This window comes from Salvelinus alpinus, chromosome 22 (genome assembly GCF_045679555.1).
Source record: "Salvelinus alpinus chromosome 22, SLU_Salpinus.1, whole genome shotgun sequence".
NCBI classification, from domain to species: domain Eukaryota; kingdom Metazoa; phylum Chordata; class Actinopteri; order Salmoniformes; family Salmonidae; genus Salvelinus; species Salvelinus alpinus.
Window position 1 is genome coordinate 26,380,223 of NC_092107.1, and position 21,197 is coordinate 26,401,419.

At 42.9% G+C, this 21,197-nt stretch overlaps 1 protein-coding gene across 1 annotated transcript in view; it reads left to right on the forward strand.

Annotated features, from left to right (window-relative positions):
* Nucleotides 1-21,197, forward strand: part of LOC139549324 (calmodulin regulator protein PCP4-like) — a 54,630-nt gene that overhangs the window by 25,056 nt on the left and 8,377 nt on the right. The window contains exon 2 of the mRNA XM_071359693.1: nt 3,819-3,870. Coding sequence (XP_071215794.1) covers nt 3,819-3,870 — 52 coding nt within the window. The remainder of the gene's footprint in view (nt 1-3,818; nt 3,871-21,197) is intronic.

The following is a 21,197-nucleotide window of genomic DNA, read 5'->3' on the forward strand; positions in this document are numbered from 1 at the left end:
CGCCTTTGCTGTGCTCTCTTCTCCTAATCAGAGTGCTGCTGATTCTAGTGATGGGAGCCACGTTAGCGTAGCCCAGGCATACAGACAGGGCAGTCAGGCAGGCATCAGTTCATTTCATGGGCATTACAGGGCCCTGATGCAGAGACACGGCTCTTCCCTTTGAACTGGGATTAGCAGCCATCGAGAACAAAACAGCCTCCCTATCTACTGGGGATTGTTTGGAGCTGCAGGGAGGAAGGCAGGAGGGAGCCTTTCAACTCTGACTTCATAAGAAACATCAGCCTATCCGTCTATTATGATAACTGTTTTGAGACAGGAGTTGCAGCTCCTTGTATTGTGACAAGGTAATGAGAGATTGTGTCCCGGGTGAGAGCTGGGAAGTGTTTTTACAGGTAAACAACAACAGTGTTTTCACATCTGCATATTTCACAGCCAGTAGAATAATAATGTCTTATGCAATTTTGGATTTTATAAGAGACTTTTCTTGAATTAGACTGCTTCCCCATAAGGCTGGGTTGTTAGGCTTGTAAGGACGTTTCAATCCCCCATTCCCCCCTCCCCTCCACCCACCCACCCACCCCCTCCACTCCAACTACCTCCTCCCTTCAGCATCAAAGCACTGCACACACTGTTGGAAATTGATTGAAAGCATTCCATTACTGATGCAGGAAGAGATGTGCAGAAGGAGAACATGTAGCACTGTGCCTCCTCACCTCCTCGGCTATTAAAGCATGGAAGCCTCTCTGACATGACCAAATGGGGAACCTGTGGGCGAAAGGGAATGGGTTATAGGGGTGAAAGTACTGGTGAGAATAGCTCTATGGGTGAATCCCTAGAGTCCAGAATACAAGATAGCGACATAAACAATTTCCTCCTGTGTTTGTGTTGCAGTGTAAACTCCCCATCCAATAGCATTTCCTCTGATTTGTTTGGAATTGGGAAGAAAAATCCTCATGAAATGTTTCATAGATACACACATGGATGTTTCATGGATACACACATGGATGTTTCATGGATACACACATGGAGGTTGTCACGATCGTCTTCGGGTGAAAGAGAGGACCAAGGCGCAGCGTGATATAAATACATATTTTTAATAGAAGATGAAACGAACACTAATACAAACTAGACAAAACAACGGCCGTGACGCTATCAAACGAAAGTGCCGACACAAGCAACTAACGTCAAGACATAGACAATTACCCACAACCTACCTAATGCCTATGGCTGCCTAAATATGGCTCTCAATCAGAGACAACGATAGACAGCTGTCTCTAATTGAGAACCAATCCAGGCAACCATAGACTTACATAAACACCTACACTGAACACAACCCCATGAACTCTACAAAACCCCCTAGACAATACAAACACCCTAGAATAGACAAAAACACACAAACATCCCCCATGTCACACCATGACCTAATTAAAATAATAAAGAAAACAAAGATAACTAAGGCCAGGGCGTGACAGAGGTTTCATGGATGTTTCATTGATACACACATGGATGTTTCATGGATACACACATGGATGTTTCATGAGACACAAAGAATCATACAATATATATTGATCCATCCAGATTTGACTGTTTTTTCAGTACCAAGCTTTAAAACATGCCCAGCACAAATATCAGTCAGTGGCTAACTTAAGACACTGTCATTATGGCTCAGATTCTGGATAATCAGTTGAAAACCCTGCAGAGAGAGGAGGAAAGCATAGATGCTGCAGTCCCACCCAATTGAGCACATCTTCTCCTTGCCAATGTTTGTCTGTGCTAGTCTTGGAACTGCAGGAGGTATCGATCCCCCTCTACTCCCTGATGGAGGTATCGATCCCCCTCTACTTATGTTCATGAGGAGAAATTCCCTTCATCAGACAGCCCTGATTAGCCATAGGGAAACATGAGCTGACAACCCCTCCATCCGGAGGGGAGACAAACTGGGATACTGGGATATATGGTGATGAGGAAGGTGACTTTGCAAGATCTGAAATACCTTTATGACGCCATTGGGTAGCTAATGCATGAGAGAAACCATTTCAAATAGATAATGTTGTAGTAATGCAAGGACTCATATAATACACGATAGGCATAGCCCTTTTAATATTTCAGGTGGAATAATTCAATTGTGGTTGACCGTGAGCAGTGGAGTTGTTGTAGTCCTTATGAAAGTTATATAGAGGGAAGTTTCTCCAGGGTGGTTGCTTGTAAATGATGTACATATTGAATGAATGGTGTGGTAATGTTTGCGGCAGTGACCGAGTATTGGAATTTGGTTCCTTCGTGCTCCTCTCCATTGAATCCCTCTAGCTATTATTTGTTGTGACTCTAAAGATAAATGAAGACACCAACACAGTCCTGAGCACAGGCGCAGGGACATCAATTACAGGAGAGATGCTTAGTGTTGAATTAGCATGGTTAGATATGGTGGAGTAGAAAACGACAAGATCATCTGATGTAATCACCTTTTCTTGTTGCATTTAACATCCTTCATTGTGGTAAATGAGCCTTGGTATTACAGCATGATCTTTTTCAGTGGACTATACTGTAAACATATATATATATTTACAGTCCGTTGATGCTTAACCTTTCATTGCAATAAATTAAGAAAATGTCCCAAACTGTGTAATCATCCCTTAGTCAGACCGAATGCTAAATGGGGTTGGTTAGATGCATAGCTACTGTATAATCTTGCTCGCTTGAGAGACACCCATCATTCACACTTTGGAAAACATTCACACTTTGGAGAACATCTTGTGACACATCATTCATAGAAACATTTGCCACTTTTAATTACACTATTTATTTACATTGAAATTATTTGAAACGTCTCACCAGAACATGCCTGCTGCTGTTAACAACCCTAATGCCTTACAGTTTGTAAGAGTCTCCTCCTTTGTCATTCCCTGTGATATCCCTTCTCTCACTTGCACCGCTGCGGCATATTAAAAGGATGAGTATAATATGATTCTAAGAATAGCATCCCTAATCTCTCCATTGTGAAAGCGAGTGTCACTCCTGTACTCCTCTCTAATGTAATATCTGCTTTTACCGTGCCTGGGTCTTTTAGTGTACAGATGTAGGATCTTACTTTGATCAACCTGAGCTCCTGCAATGCAGGAAATGTAAAACATGTAGTGTATTTGAGGTTTAGAAAAAGGCTTCTTACGTTTGTAATTTTGACTTGATTTTCCTTATGAAAAAATGTCCATTAGTTATAATCCACATAATAATTTAGATTTCCTGTTGCTGCAGGATTATTTGTCCTACTGTAGCAAATGGGCTCAAATTAAGATCCTACATCTGTAGGATCTGGACAGTACCTGCACTCAGAAGCTCAAACAGCACATTGTGTCTGAACCCGGTTCACCTCGTAGTGGAGCCTCGCTACCCAGAACGCTCTTGCTACCCAAATCAGAGCAGATGAAGATACCTTTTTACACACCGCTTCTGTATTTCCCCAGAGCATGGAGCTGATTTGCAAGTTAATGTGACGAAAGGTAGAGCTTTTGGAATGGAAAGTGATTAAAATCAGCATCATCCATCAGAATGTAGACAAGATGAGCTGTGATTTCACACTGTAGGTGACTTATACTGTTATTTTGCATCAGATATGGAAAGACATTAATTATAGTGTACCCATGATATTTAAGAGGACTGTGATGGTAGTGTCTGTAAACCCAGAGGATCATGGGAATTGTCACATTTTCCTGATGGAGTCTAGAGGGGGTTTTCCTTGAACAACGCTTCTAAAAAATACTATTAATACAGATTGGAAGTCCTAAACCTAATATTTTTTGTGTACATTGTGTGTTTTACAGAGACAAGGATCTGGTACAGCGGGCGGAAACAGCAAAACATCTGGAGGACAAGGTAACCGAAACATAATTTTAAAGTACCAGTAATTATAAATCTTTAAAAGTCTTGCAATATGGAACGGAGGACTTACTACAGTTGAAGTCGGAAGTTTACATACACTTTAGCCAAGTACATTTAAACTCAGTTTTTCACAATTCCTTACATTTAATCCTAGTAAAAATTCCCTGTCTTAGGTCAGTTAGGATCACCACTTTATTTAAAAAAAAATTAAATGTCAGAATAATAGTAGAGAGAATGATTTATTTCAGCTTTTATTTCTTTCATCACATTCCCAGTGGGTCAGAAGTTTACATACACTAAATTTGTATTTGTAGTATTGCCTTTAAATTGTTTAACTTGGGTCAAACGTTTCGGGTAGCCTTCCACAAGCTTCCCACAATAAGTTGGGTGGATTTTGGCCCATTCCTCCTGACAGAGCTGGTGTAACTAAGTCAGGTTTGTAGGCCTCCTTGCTCGCACACGCTTTTTCAGTTCTGCCTACAAATTTTCTATAGGATTGAGGTCAGGGCTTTGTCATGGCCACTCCAATACCTTGACTTTGTTGTCCTTTTAAGCCATTTTGCCACAACTTTGGAAGTATGCGTGGGGTCATTGTCCATTTGGAAGACCCGTTTGCGACCAAGCTTTAACTTCATGACTGATGTCTTGAGATATTGCTTCAATATATCCACATAATTTTCCTACCTCATGATGCCATCTATTTTGTGAAGTGCACCAGTCCCTCCTGCAGCAAAGCACCCCCACAACATGATTCTTCAGCTTGCAAGCCTCACCCTTTTTCCTCCAAACATAACAATGGTCATTATGGCTGAACAGTTCTATTTTTGTTTCATCAGACCAGAGGACATTTCTCCAAAAAGTATGATGTTTGTCCCCATGTTCAGTTACAAACCATAATCTGGCTTTTTTTATGGCGGTTTTGGAGCAGTGGCTTCTTCCTTTCTGAGCGGCCTTTCAGGTTATGTCGATATAGGACTCGTTTTAATGTGGATATAGATACTTTTGTACCTGTTTCCTCCAGCATCTTCACAAGGTCCTTTGCTGTTGTTCTGGGATTGATTTGCACTTTTCACACCAAAGTACATTCATCTCTAGGAGACAGAACGCGTCTCCTTCCTGAGTGGTATGACGGCTGCGTGGTCCCATGGTGTTTATACTTGCGTACTATTTTTTGTACAGATGATTGTGGTACCTTCAGGCGTTTGGAAATTGTTCCCAAGGATGAACCAGACTTGTGGAGGTCTGCAAAAAATGATTTTTTGAATTTTTCCATGATGTCAAGCGAAGAGGCATTGAGTTCGAAGGTAGGCCTTGAAATACATCCACAGGTACACCTTCAATTGATTCAAATGATGTCAATTAGCCTATCAAACGCTTCTAAAGCCATGACATCATTTTCTGGAATTTTCCAAGCTGTTTAAAGGCACAGTCAACTTAGTGTATGTCAACTTCTGACCCACTGCAATTGTGATACAGTGAATTATAAGTGAAATATTCTGTCTGTGAACAATTGTTGGAGAAATTACTTGTGTCATGCACAAAGTAGATGTCCTTACCGGCTTGCCAAAACTATAGTTTGTTAACAAGAAATTTGCGGAGTGGTTGAAAAACTAGTTTTAATGACCCCAACCTAAGTGTATGTAAACTTCCGACTTCAACTGTATATGTCCTTGTAAGGCCTTTAACCTGTCAGTGTTATGTATTTTCTTTTTGTTTTTACAAATTTGGCAACAACAGCATGTAAGTTTTGATATGTCAGGAGTCTTCTACTAGGGTTAGATATGCTCAATCTGGCCATTAGCATGGAGAACAAAAGTTATAGGAAGTCACATTGAGTTTCCTTACCAGTAACTTACTGAGGCACCACACCACCAACAACACTAGCAGCAGAGCAAAAGTGCTGCTTGTTCAGTCACTCAATGTTTCCCCACGGGACTAAGTTCCCAATGAAACACTGCGGATCTGCGTTATGGCCACTAAATGAAGCCAGAGCCTGGTAAGCATTTTAAAACATGGACTTTTGTGCCCTTCTGCAAAAAAAAGAGAACAGTTGGCCACAGGGTTGCAGCCAGAGCTGCATGCTGACGTGGACAGAGAGCGAGAGAGGTGGATAGAGCATAACTGACACGCTGGCCCAATGCACCTTAAACAAGCTTTAAAAGGCCCACTTTCTGCCCCTCTCTCTTCCTGGTGATGTCATATAGTTGACGGTGATGAGGGCTGAAGGACGCACGTAGACAGGAACAGAAGCGGCCAAAGGGCTGTCAGTCAAACCCTGTTATGACCGTCACAGAGGGAGTTCAAAGTCCAATGTCAAAGCTGACTTGACATGTAGAACATTCTCTTCAATGCCTTCAGAAAGTATTCATACCCCTTGACTAATTACACATTTTGTTGTTATAGCTTGAATTCAAAATGGATGAAATAAAACATATCCATCTCATCCATCTACGCACAATACCCTATAATGACAAAGTGAAAACATGTTTTTAGAAATGTTTATTGAAAATTAAATATCTCATTAACATAAGTATTCACACCCCTGAGTTAATACTTTGTAGAAGGCAGCTCCATGTTTTGCGGTATTGCTTTAGTGCCTTGTTGCAAACAGGATGTATGTTTTGGAATATTTTATTTTGTACAGTCATTTAGGTTAGTGTTGTGGAGTAACTACTGAGCAAAAATATAAACGCAACATGCAACAATTTCAACGATTTTACTCAGTTACAGTTCCTATAAGGAAATCAGTCAATTGAAATAAATGTATTAGGCAAAGGGGATAGCTAGTCAGTTGTCCAACTGAATGTATTCAACTGAAATGTGTCTTCCTCATTTAACCCAACCCCTCTGAATCAGAGCCCTAATCTATGGATTTCACATGACTGGGCAGGGGTACAGCCATGTGTGGGCCTGGGAGGGTATAAGCCCACCCACATAGGAGCCATGCCCACCCACTGGGGAGCTAGGCCCAGCCAATCAGAATTAGTTTTTCACCAAAAAAGGGCTTTATTACAGACAGAAATACTCATCAGTTTCATCAGCTGTCTCAGACCAGCTGTCCGGGTGGCATGGTTACACGTGGTCTGCAGTTGTGAGGCCGGTTGGACATGAGGCCGGTTGGACGTACTGCCAAATTCTCTAGAACGACGTTGGAGGCGGCTTATGGTAGAGAAATGAACATTCAACTCTCTGGCAAACAACTCTGTTGGAAATTATTGCAGTCAGCATGCCAATTGCATGCTCCCTCAAAACTTGAGACATCTGTGGCATTGTGTTGTGTGTCAAAACAGCACATTTTAGAGTGGCATTTTATTGTCCCCAGCACAAGGTGCACCTCTGTAATGATCATGCTATTTAATCAGCTTATTGATATGCCACACCTGTCAGGTGGATGGATTATCTTGGCAAATGAGAAATGCTCAATAACAGGGATGTAATCAAATTTGTGCACAACATTTTAGATAAAGTAAGCTTTTTGTGCGTGTAGACAATTTCTGGGATCTTTTATTTCAGCTCATAAAACATGGGACCAACACTTTACATGTTGCGTTTATATTTTTCAGTATACAATGTTGTTGATGCATCCTCAGTTTTCTCCTATCACAGCCATTAAACTCTAACTGTTTTAAAGCCACCATTGGCCTCATGGTGAAATCCCTGAGCGGTTTCTATCCTCTCTGGCAACTGAGTTAGGAAGGACGCCTGTATCTTTGTAGTGACTGGGTGTATTGATACAGCATCCAAAGTGTAATTAATAACTTCCCCATGCTCAAAGGCATATTCAATATATATATATATTTTTTTTGACTCATCTACCAATAGGTGCCCTTCTTTAATAGGCATTGGAAAACCTCCCTGGTCTTTGTGGTTGAATCTGTGTTTAAAATTCACTCTCGACTGAGGGACCTTACAGATAATTGTATGTGTGGGGTACAGAGATGAGTCATTCAAAAATGTTAAATACTATTATTGCACACAGAGTGAGTCCATGCAACTTATTATGTTCAGTGCATTGGGAAAGTATTCATACCCCTTGACTTTTTCCACATTTTGTTACATTTCAGTCTTCTTCTAAAATGTATTAAATAGTTTTTTCCCTCATCAATCTACACACAATACCCCATTATCACAAAGCAAAAACAGTTTTTTAGACATTTTTGCAAATGTATAAAAAATAATAATATCACATGTACATAAGTATTCCGACCCTTTACTTTGTTGAAGCAGCTTTGACAACGATTACAGCCTCAAGTCTTCTTGGGTGTGACACTACAAACTTGGCACAACTGTATTTGGAGAGTTTCTCTCATTCTTCTCTGCAGATCCTCTCAAGTTCTGTCAGGTTGGATGGGGAGCGTCACTGCACAGCTATTTTCAGGTCTCTCCAGCGATGTTCGATCGGGTTTAAGTCCGGGCTCTGGCTGGACCACTCAAGAACATTCAGAGACTTGTCCCGAAGCCACTCCTGCGTTGTCTTGTATGCTTAGGGTCGTTGTCCTGTTGGAAGGTGAACCTTTGCCCCATTCTGAGGTCCTAAGTGCTCTGGAGCAGGTTTTCATCAAGGATCTATCTGTACTTGTAAGGGGTGCGTGTTGGTGGCAGGGAAGTCAGGCGCAGGAGAACGAACTTGGTATAAACGGAGTTGTTTAATAAATGCTGTCAGAACTCCAAAACAACCAAAATGTACAAAATAACAACGTGGGTACAAAACCCGTCGCACACCAACACTAAATAGCACATCACATACAATCAAAACAATCTCCGACAAGGACATGAGGGACGAACACCGCCCGAACAAGGAGAGGGACGGACTTCGGCGGAAGTCGTGACAGTACTTTGCTCCGTTCATCCTTCTCTTGATCCTGACTAGTCTCCCAGTCCCTGCCCCTGAAAAAAAATCACCACTGCATGATGCTGCTAAACTCCATGCTTTGCTGTAGGGATGGTGCCTGGTTTCCTCCAGATGTGACACTTGGCATTCAGGCCAAAGAGTTCAATCTTGGTTTTACCAGACAAGAGAATCTTGTTTCTCATGGTCTGAGAGTCTTTAGGTGTTTTTTGGCAAACTCCAAGTGGGCTGTCATGTGCCTTTTACTGAGGAGTGACTTCCGTCTGGCCACTCTACCATAAGGGCCTGATTGGTAGAGTATTGTAGAGATGGTTGTCCTTCTGGAAGGTTCTCCCATCTCCACAGAGGAACTCTGGAGCTCTTTCAGAGTGACCATTGGGTTCTTGGTCACCTCCCTGACCAAGGCCCTTCTCCCCCAATTGCTCAGTTTGGCCGGGCAGCCAGCTCTAGAAAGAGCCTTGGTGGTTTCAAACTTCTTCCATTTAAGAATGATAGAGGCCACTGAGTTCTTGGAGACCTTCAATGCTGCAGAATTTTTTGGGTACCTTTCCCCTGATCTGTGCGTCAACACAATGCTGTCTCGGAGCTCTATGGACAATCCTTCGACCTCATGGCTTGGTTTTTGCTGTGACATGCACTGTCAACTATTGGACCTGATATAGACAGTTGTTTGCCTTTCAAAATCATGTCCAATCAATTGAATTGACCACAGGTGGACTCCAATCAAGTTGTAGAAACATCTCAAGGATGATCAATGGAAACAGGATGCACCTGAGCTCAATTTCGAGTCACATTGCAAAGTGTCTGAATACTTATGTAAATAAGTATACAGTTCTTTTAAATCAATAAAAACTTGCACAAATTTCTAAAAACCTCTTTTCACTTTGTCATTATGGGGTATTGTGTTTAGATTTATGAGGATTTTTTTGTTATTTAATCCATTTTAGAATAAGGCTGTAACGTAACAAAATGTGGAAAAAGTCATGGGGTCTGAATACTTTCCGAATGCACCGTAACTTGTTAAGCTAATTTTTTTCTCCTGAACTTATTTAGGTTTGCCATAACAAAGGGGTTGAATACTTATTGACTCAAGACATTTCAGCTTTACATTTGATATAAATTTGTAAAAATTTTGAAAAACATAATTCCACTTTGACATTACGGGGTATTGTGTGTCGGCCAGTGACACAATTCAGGCTGTAACACAACAAAATGTTGAAAAGGTCAAGGGGTGTGAATACTTTCTGAAGGCACTGTACACTGTGTATTTCAACAACAATTCAATATTCCTAATCTATCTTTAACAAAACACAGGATTTCTGCGACACTATTCAACTTTAATGTCCTGACTCCATTTGATAAAAGAAGAAACCTTTAGACAATGGATAACCCTTAGAATTATTTTAAACCTAAAGCTCTGAGGACTGTCTGTTTGAACCAGAGATATATAAATGTATGGTCTGTTTCAGTCCAATCCTGGGGGAAATAACGGCTTTAGCAGGGAAAACTAATTTCTCCCGCTGCCCGTCATCCAAGGGATTTGATGGGAACCCTGAAACGTGCCTTTCTGAATTCTCATAGTTTTATAAGCTCCCTATCACACGTGGAGGACATGTCCAGCTGACAAGACATTAGATCCAGGATTCAGGATGATATCATAGGGAATAAGCTGTCCCTATTTCATCAGATAAGCATGGGATGTGCTTAATTCAGATGGCTTAACAGATGACCACAGATATTATTAGTGTTCGCTAAGTTCACTGGTGAAGTAAGTACAGAAACTTGGGAAATGGAAGTGAAAATGAGTGGTCTTCAAACTGAAGCCAAATATGTTGATATGTGTTGATACTGGAATTATGACTGATCTATCAGTAGAATGCAGATCTATTACATGATTACTTGATTTAAACTTTATTTCTACAAGGAAGTCCCATTGAGAACAATGTCTCTTTTGCAAGGTAGCCCTGCTTTACAAAAGTGCAGCAAGAAATACAACGTCCATAATGAGGAATTAGTGACACAATTATAACAAGCAAAGGTGAGAGCATGAAAAATACACTTACAGGTCATGATTGGTGAAGTGACAGTGTAGAGATCAACAGTGGGAGTTGAAAAGACATAAGACCTCTCATAAGAGGTGACATGAACTTATCAATTCAACCTTTTTCTGTGGTCCAACGATGTATGGTGGAATGTAAAGAGAAACCCTGCTATAAAATGCTGTCATACATTATTCAACACTAGCAATTACTGGAATCCAAATCACCTCCAGCTCTTGATTGAGAAGAAAAAGCTACTTGGTACAGTATACAGGCAAACAATGTTATTGTGCTTTACGATTCAGGCCCGCTGTCTTTGTTCACTTAATTAAAGAAAGTGATGGAAAACACAAACAAACAAACAAACACACACACACACACACACACACACACACACACACACACACACACACACACACACACACACACACACACACACGGACACAACAACACAAAAGACTGAAATGCCTTTGTTGTCTGACCTTGACCATTCAAAAATGCTTCCCCAGCATCCTGGATCCCCACTCAATACATAGGCAAAGCTCTTAGGCTGCAGAGGAGATAGTCCAACGGTGCTATTGACTCTGTCCCCCACTCGACATACCTAGCCAATAGAGGAAGGCCTTTCAGAAACCAAGGACACCAACAGAGCGAGAGATATGTATTCATATTAACTGGTACACCCTATTCATTCTGTACTCTGCATTTCTGAAGAACATTGTTGTCGAAGCCAAGGCTCTTTGCATGATAACTGTCTCTACGGAGAGATGGAATGGAATTTCTCATTCACATAACCACAATATTAATATATCTACCTAAAACATTTACAGTTAATCTGTAATATGAGTTTGGACAGAGTGGTTGATTGAATCCCAGCTGTCATACACTGAGACCATATGTTCCCTGGCTGTATGAAGTCCTACTCATCACATAGACTGTCCCTCTCATAGAAACAGCTGGGGGTGAGAGATGGCATGGTTAGATCATGTATAAAAGACATATCATGTACAAATTACATAGTTCACAGAGTTTATAGTTCATATATTTTATAACAGTTCATAAAAATGTGTGAGGTATCCCCAAGTGGAGAACTATGCAGATACATTTGTATTCAAATGAGGCACAGCATAATCCAACTCCCTCACCTTTGAGATCAAAGTCATCATGTACTATAATTAGCTATGGACTAGCTTTCATTGTGAGGCCTGATGACCCATTTTATTATGCTCTCATAATTAGCACTACTGCACTCAATTATACCCAGAATAAATTCACCTTGTTCTGTTAAATATACATACAAATACAAAACAATAAAAGCCACAAATAATGGTTGTTTAAAAACAAAAAGAGTAATAAACGTACATATTGAACACAGGGGGTTGTTGGCACCTTAATTGGGGAGGACGGGCTCATGGTAATGGCTGAAGCAGTATCAGTGGAGTGGTATCACATGGTTTCCATGTGTTTGATGCCATTCCATTAGTTCCGTTCCAGCCATTATTATGAGCTGTCCTCCCCTCAGCAGCCTCCATTGATATTGAAGTTCACTTTACCTGTCTCTATGACATGTCTCTGTATGTATACATACATACTAAAACACAAAAGGCAAGCAATCAATAAGGACCCAACCTATTGATTTTGCGGGGACCTCAGGTGGCTGGGGAGACGCAGAGGTGGAGCTAGCGTTAGTTGTATTTACCTGACCTTCACACACACAGCCACGTAAAGCCCCATGTGGGACTCTCTCTCACACACACACACACACACACACACACACACACACACACACACACACACACACACACACACACACACACACACACACACACACACACACTTCCTCTGATTAAAGAGGAGTGAGAGAAGGCCCCCTGGTTTGCTTTGATAGGCTGTCTTTTCCTTTCCAAGTTATGGTCCTATGGGAATGAGAATAGGAAGTCCACAGACACACCTGTCAATTTGTTATTATATTATATTAGGAGCGAGGCTTTTGTGATGGTAACATGTGTAGGTAATAATGAAATGTACATTTTATTGCCTGTGCATTGAGCACATATTGTTCAGGTAATGGGACCTGGGTTCATTGCTTGAGGTCTACAATCGTGTTTTTGTCCTTCCTCTTTTATGAAGAACCATTTCAGATTTTGGAAAATACTATTTGTTATATGGCAAAAAATCCATCTAGCTCCATTTTGTCACAGTACAGTATGTTGAAGTCGGCCAAGGAACCCATGTGTTGAGACAGTGTGAATCAATTCACTGTGGCATGATGTCATAGTCTTTGATAACAGTTGTTACCACCATCCAGCTGCCATAAACATATACTGTAAAAAAAAAACATCCTGCGGCAAAAGTATTCTAAAGACTATTCAGAGTGTCACCCTGACACCAGGCATTACATTCACATAAAAGCAAGGACATGGCCGTTGAAAGTGGTGCCACGAGTAATAATTTAGATCATTTGTCCTGTATGGTGAAAAGATGACTCCTAAAGTTACCCCAGGGAACATGATCCATCATTGTCATTCGGGCCAGAAATATTTATTTTTCAATTTGATGAAGAATCCCCCAAAAACTACCATGCAAGAACCTCAACTCTTATTTAAACATTTTGAATATAGACATTTCTAGTTTAGATAATGAGATTGTAATAAGATATCAAACTTAGCCCATCAGCCTTGAGTCCTGAAATGAAGGCGTTGTGGTTGGTAACACCTCTCTGTCCTTCACAGCACAAAGCTTATCAATATATCTCGTTGTCGAAACCGGGGAGGGCGCCGTTCAATAACTAATGCTGGGAGATGAATACAGCACATATTAGAGCTTAGGAAAATTCAATACCAGTTAATGCAGGGGTTGAAGCCAGTGACGATGATAAGCCTCTGTGTTTTTGGTCCAGCCCCAAACCTTTTGATGATTTATTTTATAAATGTTTTTATTTCAAGCTGTATGTCTGACATGAGTTTCCATAACCCCACATCACTTGCACTATGCAGTATTTTTGTATTTATTTTTTATTGACACATTTTGATGAAAAAATAAACAATACAATATACTGCGCTAGGCAATAGCAAGAAGCACCTGGAGTGATGCGCCGGTGCCTGCTGTGATTGGTCGAGATTTCACAACGCAGTGGACCGCTCACATCCCTTGACCCCTCCCCCACCCCTACAGTGCCGGTTAGATGTCAAGTCATCACAGAGTTTCTAAACCCAGAGTTGCAACATTGCGTGACTTCCGGGAACGCTTGCAAAACAGACCAAGCAGACCACTCGGGGGTTTGGGGTTTGAGAAGTCAATGATTGAAGTGCTTCCTTAGTTGTTCATTTTCTCAATCTAAATGCACAACCTAGATTCGAGCCAATGACTTAAGTAGTTGAACATTTTATTACTCCAACCTCGTAAAAGTGACAAACTGACAGGTTTTAATTTTTGTCAAAAACAACTTCATATCGAAGTGCCTTTGATTTGACAGCCTGTACAAGCTCAGTTCTGCTTAAATTGGCAATGTTGAGGTGTTAGAAGTGACGAAATGAAATGAATCATAGAGGTCTTATGGTCCCGTGTGGCTCAGTTGGTAGAGCATGGCGCTTGCAACGCCAGGGTTGTGGGTTCATTCCCCACGGGGGGACCAGGATGAATATGTATGAACTTTCCAATTTGTAAGTCGCTCTGGATAAGAGCGTCAGCTAAATGACTTAAATGTAAATGTAAAAATGCTTGAGCCGAACGTTAGACTTCTGACGTGTTTCTGCGCATGATCTTGACATCGCCTACAAGTGTGATCTTGGATTTCTATTGGAGAAGCAGTTTCTGTCTATCTTCCTACTGTACTGTCTTTGAAGTCATCACTCAGCAAAACGAGCCTGCAGCATTTCAGAGCCTGCAGCATTTCAAAGAGCAAATATGGATATTCAGAACTTCTTCTGAAAGAGAGGTAAAAAAAGTGAGCAGATTGAACACAAGCAGGCAACAGTGAATGAGGTGGAGAGGGCAGAACAGCCAGAAAGTCAATGTGCAGCAGCAGCACGAGTTAGTCTCAGGTTTGTGCAGGGTTGATGGTAGCTAACTAGCTAGCTATCTAGTGTCCCTCAGCATAAGGGTTGGCTAATGCTAATAAGCTAGTGTTAGCGCTCAGCATCCATAAGCTATTGATTGTCCGCCAGAGTTATTTAACAGTATATTTAGTGAATGGGCAAGCTAAGGATGTTGATATAAGTCATGATATTAGGAAAAGTGTATATTTCCAGCTTGGCTGACTAGCTACCTCAGTAGCTACTAGTAGCTGGCTAGCTAGCTGAGACCGAAGAGATGAGAGAATGTTTTTCTAACTTAAGCACACATCTTCTGACAGTGACACAGTGCACCCCTGTGGACTGAAGCTGAACTTTAGTACAACTAGATATTTAACCCTGTTTAAAATTGGCAATGTTGAGGTGTTAGAAGTGACGAAATGAAATGAATCATAGAGGTCTTATAACCTATTCCATTCTACAGGTAAACACGATTAGCTTATGTCTGTTATTTCCATATAGGTTATGTAACTTTGTAAAAATAACTGCCCATTATTAAATCTGTGAATATATTTAATTGACCTTTTGTTTTTATTACTCTTTTTATTCACTTAGCTACTTACTTTTTCTATTGTTGTTGCATTGTCAAGAGGTGAACCTGCAAGTAAGCATTTCATAGCACTGTGCACTCCTCTTGAACTTAGAAGGAAAGGGGGCGGGCAGACAGAAAGAGAGTGGAATAGATGGCCAGCTTTGTGGTTAGATTGTAGTTGAACCAAACATGGATAATACATAGGCCCTTAAAGGGCAACTCCGTCACTTTTAACATTTGGGTTGTTGTTATGAAGTATTTAGTGATATAACTTTTCAGATCATATTGGAACTCCCTGCTAAATGTTGCTCTGGTTGTCTTTGTCTAATACATCTGTAAATATTTTAAATAGACGCTCAAAAACCTATAGATTTATATTTATAGTTTTTCAAGGCTTAAACTGCCATGATTCCATTCGCCAAAACCACTCCCACAATCACTGTCGAATTTACAGCTCCGGCAGCTATTGCACCCTTTCCAAATAGCCATTTTTTAAAACTTATTAGTTCCAATAGGCCTACAGTGTTTTTGAATGGTTGCTTCTACAGTTGCTAAGGCTGTATTTGGCTGTTATTCTTTGCTAATGTTAGCACCAAAGATAGAGCAGGCTTCAATCATGAGAGACGAGGATTCCGTAGTGATTTGCCTGTAAATTTCCTAATAAATTTTGTATTCTAATATACTAGTAGATAAAAAAAAACATGCGCTGACACACCCAGAATAATAGTTTGTGTGGGGGTGCTGACTAATGGCGAATAAACTAAAAACTATTAAAATAAAGAAAGTCGCACACTCCATGTGTAATCAGGTCTGAGGAAGGCACATCTCTTTTTCCATTTTTAAATTAAATATACCTTCCGGTAACCCGCCTCACTCAATGTGACACGGATCCGCAATTTTTTTAGACCCTATAGCCAAAACTTTCATCAGAAGGTAGCCAGCTAATTAGCTAAGTTACTAGCCATTTAGTCATTGTTAGCCACTGCTAGCGGCCTTTACCCTCTGCTCAGGCACCAGCCGTTTTTTTTGCCTGGATTATACCTGCCAGCCTCGGACTGTTTTTCTCCACTACAACGCCAGATTCCTGCCGACCATTGATCATCACAGCTAGCTATCTTCAACTGAGTGACCCAGCCCCGACGCTAGCCCTGAGCCAGGCGCATCTCCCGGCTAGCAAATGAAACTCCCACAACTACAATACCTCTTTCGCCATCTGGCCCGGTCCCTTCGTCGACACGGCGCCCCGCCGTACCACCACGACTGGTCCGCAGACGTAATTCCATCAGCTGTGCCTTCAACCGGCCTTTGCCGGACTACGGAGCAGACGCTTCAACTTACCCCGGACTGCTAACTTTAAACGTTGTGTCTCCCGCGTGCTAGCGTAGTAACGACTACCTAGCTGCTTCCCTGTTTCATCTATTGCTGTACACTGGACCCTATGATCACTTGGCTACATGGCTGATGCCTGCTGGACTGTTCATATATCACGGTACTCCACTTTGTTTACCTTTGTTTATCTGTCGGCCCTAGCCCCGAACTCAGGCCCTGTGTGTAGTTAACCAACCCTCTCTGCCCATTCATCGCCATTTTACCTGTTGTTGTTGACTTAGCTGATTAGCTGTTGTTGTCTTACCCGTTGTTGACTTAGCTAGCTCTCCCAATCAACACTTTGATTGCTTTATGCCTCGCTTTATGTCTCTCTCAAATGTCAATAGGCCTTGTATACTGTTGTTTAGGATAATTATCATTGTTTTAGTTTACTGCGGAGCCCCTAGTCCCACTGTACATGCCTTAGATACCTCCTTTGTCCCACCTCCCACACATGCGGTGACCTCACGCAGTATAACCAGCATGTCCAGAGATGCAACCTCTCTTATCATCACTCAGTGCCTGGGCTTACCTCCACTGTACCCGCACTCCACCATACCCCTGTCTGCACATTATGCCCTGAATCTATTCTACCACGCCCAGAAATCTGCTCCTTTTATTATCTGTCCCCAACGCACCAGATGACCAGTTTTGCTAGCCTTTAGCCGTACCCTCATCCTACTCCTCCTCTGTTCCTCGGGTGATGTGGAGGCTAACCGAGGCCCTGCGTGTCCCCAGGCACTCTCATTTGTTGACTTCTGTAATCGAAGTAGCCTTGGTTTCATGCATGTTAACATCAGAAGCCTCCTCCCTAAGGTTGTTTTACTCACTGCTTTAGCACACTCCGCCAACCCCAATGTTCTTGCCATGTCTGAATCCTGGCTTAGGAAGGCCACCAAAAATTCTGAGATTTCCATACCCAACTACAACATTTTCCATCAAGATAGAACTGCCAAAAAGGGAGGAGTTGCAATCTACTGCAGAGATAGCTTGCAAAGTTCTGTCATACTTTCCAGGTCTATGCCCAAACAGTTCGAGCTTCTAATTTTAAAAATGGATCTCTCCAGAAATAAGTCTCTCACTGTTGCCGCCTGTTATCGACCCCCCTCAGCTCCCAGCTATGCTCTGGACACCATATGTGAATTGATTGCCCCCCATCTATCTTCAGAGTTTGTTCTGTTAGGTGACCTAAACTGGGATATGCTTAACACCCCAGCAGTCCTACAATCTAAGATAGATGCCCTCAATCTCACACAAATTTTCAAGGAAACCACCAGGTACAACCCTAAATCCGTAAACATGGGCACCCTCATAGATATTATCCTGACCTACTTGCCCTCCAAATACACCTCTGCTGTTTTCAATCAGGATCTCAGCGATCACTGCCTCATTGCCTGCATCCGCTATGGGTCCGCGGTCAAACTGTCAGCTACGGCCAGTGCCTTCCTGAAGCGACCTGCAGTCTGTGGTCGCGTCTCCAGTCGTTCCTCTCTATTGACGAGAGGATTTCAGTTTCCTGTTTTGGATTGACCATTGATAATATCCAGGAGAATCATTATTTGTTTAATACTGGAATAAAGACTCTGTTACTATTACGTCGCTTTTGGGTCCTCATTCACCAGCATAACAGAAGAATCCGACCAAGATGGACCCAGCGACTATGGATTCTCTCAACACTGCCGTCGAGTTCCAGGGAGCAATGCTCGGCAGACACGAGCAGGAATTGTTTGCTGCTCGTCATGCCGTTGAGACCCTGGCCGCTCAGGTCTCCGATCTCTCTGGACAGTTTCAGAGTCTTCGTCTCGTGCCACCAGCTACTTCCTGGTCTTCCGAGTCTCCGGAACCTAGGGTTAATAACCCACCATGTTACTCTGGGCAGCCCACTGAGTGTCGCTCTTTTCTCACCCAGTGTGATATTGTGTTCTCTCTCCAGCCCAACACGTACTCTAGTGAGAGAGCTCGGATCGCTTACGTCATATCACTCCTTACTGGTCGGGCTCGGGAGTGGGGCACAGCTATCTGGGAGGCAAGGGCTGAGTGTTCTAACGATTATCAGAACTTTAAAGAGGAGATGATACGGGTTTTTGATCGTTCAGTTTTTGGGAAGGAGGCTTCCAGGGCCCTGGCTTCCCTAGGTCAAGGTGATCGATCCATAACGGATTACTCTATAGAGTTTCGCACTCTTGCTGCATCCAGTGACTGGAACGAGCCGGCGTTGCTCGCTCGTTTTCTGGAGGGACTCCACGCTGAGGTTAAGGATGAGATTCTCTCCCGGGAGGTTCCTTCCAGCGTGGACTCTTTGATTGCACTCGCCATCCGCATAGAACGACGGGTAGATCTTCGTCACCGAGCTCGTGGAAGAGAGCTCACGTTAACGGTGTTTCCCCTCTCCGCATCTCAACCATCTCCTCCCACCGGCTCAGAGACTGAGCCCATGCAGCTGGGAGGTATTCGCATCTCGACTAAGGAGAGGGAACGGAGAATCACCAACCGCCTTTGCCTCTATTGCGGTTCTGCTGGACATTTTGTCATGTCATGTCCAGTAAAAGCCAGAGCTCATCAGTAAGCGGAGGGCTACTGGTGAGCGCTACTACTCAGGTCTCTCCATCAAGATCCTGTACTACCTTGTCGGTCCATCTACGCTGGACCGGTTCGGCTGCTTCCTGCAGTGCCTTGATAGACTCTGGGGCTGAGGGTTGTTTTATGGACGAAGCATGGGCTCGGAAACATGACATTCCTCTCAGACAGTTAGGGAAGCCCACGCCCATGTTCGCCTTAGATGGTAGTCTTCTCCCCAGTATCAGATGTGAGACACTACCTTTAACCCTCACAGTATCTGGTAACCACAGTGAGACCATTTCCTTTTTGATTTTTCGTTCACCTTTTACACCTGTTGTTTTGGGTCATCCCTGGCTAGTATGTCATAATCCTTCTATTAATTGGTCTAGTAATTCTATCCTATCCTGGAACGTTTCTTGTCATGTGAAGTGTTTAATGTCTGCTATCCCTCCTGTGTCTTCTGTCCCCTCTACTCAGGAGGAACCTGGTGATTTGACAGGAGTGCCGGAGGAATATCATGATCTGCGCACGGTCTTCAGTCGGTCCAGAGCCAGCTCCCTTCCTCCTCACCGGTCGTATGATTGTTGTATTGATCTCCTTCCGGGGACCACTCCCCCTCGGGGTAGACTATACTCTCTGTCGGCTCCCGAACGTAAGGCTCTCGAGGATTATCTGTCTGTTTCTCTCGACGCCGGTACCGTGGTGCCTTCTTCCTCTCCCGCCGGAGCGGGATTTTTCTTTGTTAAGAAGAAGGACGGTACTCTGCGCCCCTGCGTGGATTATCGAGGGCTGAATGACATAACGGTTAAGAATCGTTATCCGCTTCCCCTTATGTCGTCAGCCTTCGAGATTTTGCAGGGAGCCAGGTGCTTTACTAAGTTGGACCTTCGTAACGCTTACCATCTCGTACGCATCAGAGAGGGGGACGAGTGGAAAACGGCGTTTAACACTCCGTTAGGGCATTTTGAATACCGGGTTCTGCCGTTCGGTCTCGCTAATGCTCCAGCTGTCTTTCAGGCATTAGTTAATGATGTACTGAGAGACATGCTGAACATTTTTGTTTTCGTTTACCTTGACGATATCCTGATTTTTTTCACCGTCACTCGAGATTCATGTTCAGCACGTTCGACGTGTACTCCAGCGCCTTTTAGAGAATTGTTTCTACGTGAAGGCTGAGAAGTGCGCCTTTCATGTCTCCTCTGTCACATTTCTCGGTTCTGTTATTTCCGCTGAAGGCATTCAGATGGATCCCGCTAAGGTCCAGGCTGTCAGCGATTGGCCCGTCCCTAAGTCACGTGTCGAGTTGCAGCGCTTTCTCGGTTTCGCTAATTTCTATCGGCGTTTCATTCGTAATTTCGGTCAAGTGGCTGCCCCTCTCACAGCTCTGACTTCTGTCAAGACTTGCTTTAAGTGGTCCGGTTCCGCCCAGGGAGCTTTTGATCTCCTCAAGAAGCGTTTTACATCCGCCCCTATCCTTGTTACTCCTGACGTCACTAAACAATTCATTGTCGAGGTTGACGCTTCAGAGGTGGGCGTGGGAGCCATTCTGTCTCAGCGCTTCCACTCTGACGATAAGGTCCATCCTTGCGCTTACTTTTCTCATCGCCTGTCGCCATCGGAGCGCAACTATGATGTGGGTAACCGCGAACTGCTCGCCATCCGCTTAGCCATAGGCGAATGGCGACAGTGGTTGGAGGGGGCGACCGTCCCTTTTGTCGTTTGGACTGACCATAAGAACCTTGAGTACATCCGTTCGGCCAAACGACTTAATGCACGTCAAGCTCGTTGGGCGTTGTTTTTCGCTCGTTTCGAGTTCGTGATTTCCTATCGCCCGGGAAATAAGAACACCAAGCCTGATGCCTTATCCCGTCTCTTTAGTTCTTCTGTGGCTTCTACCGACC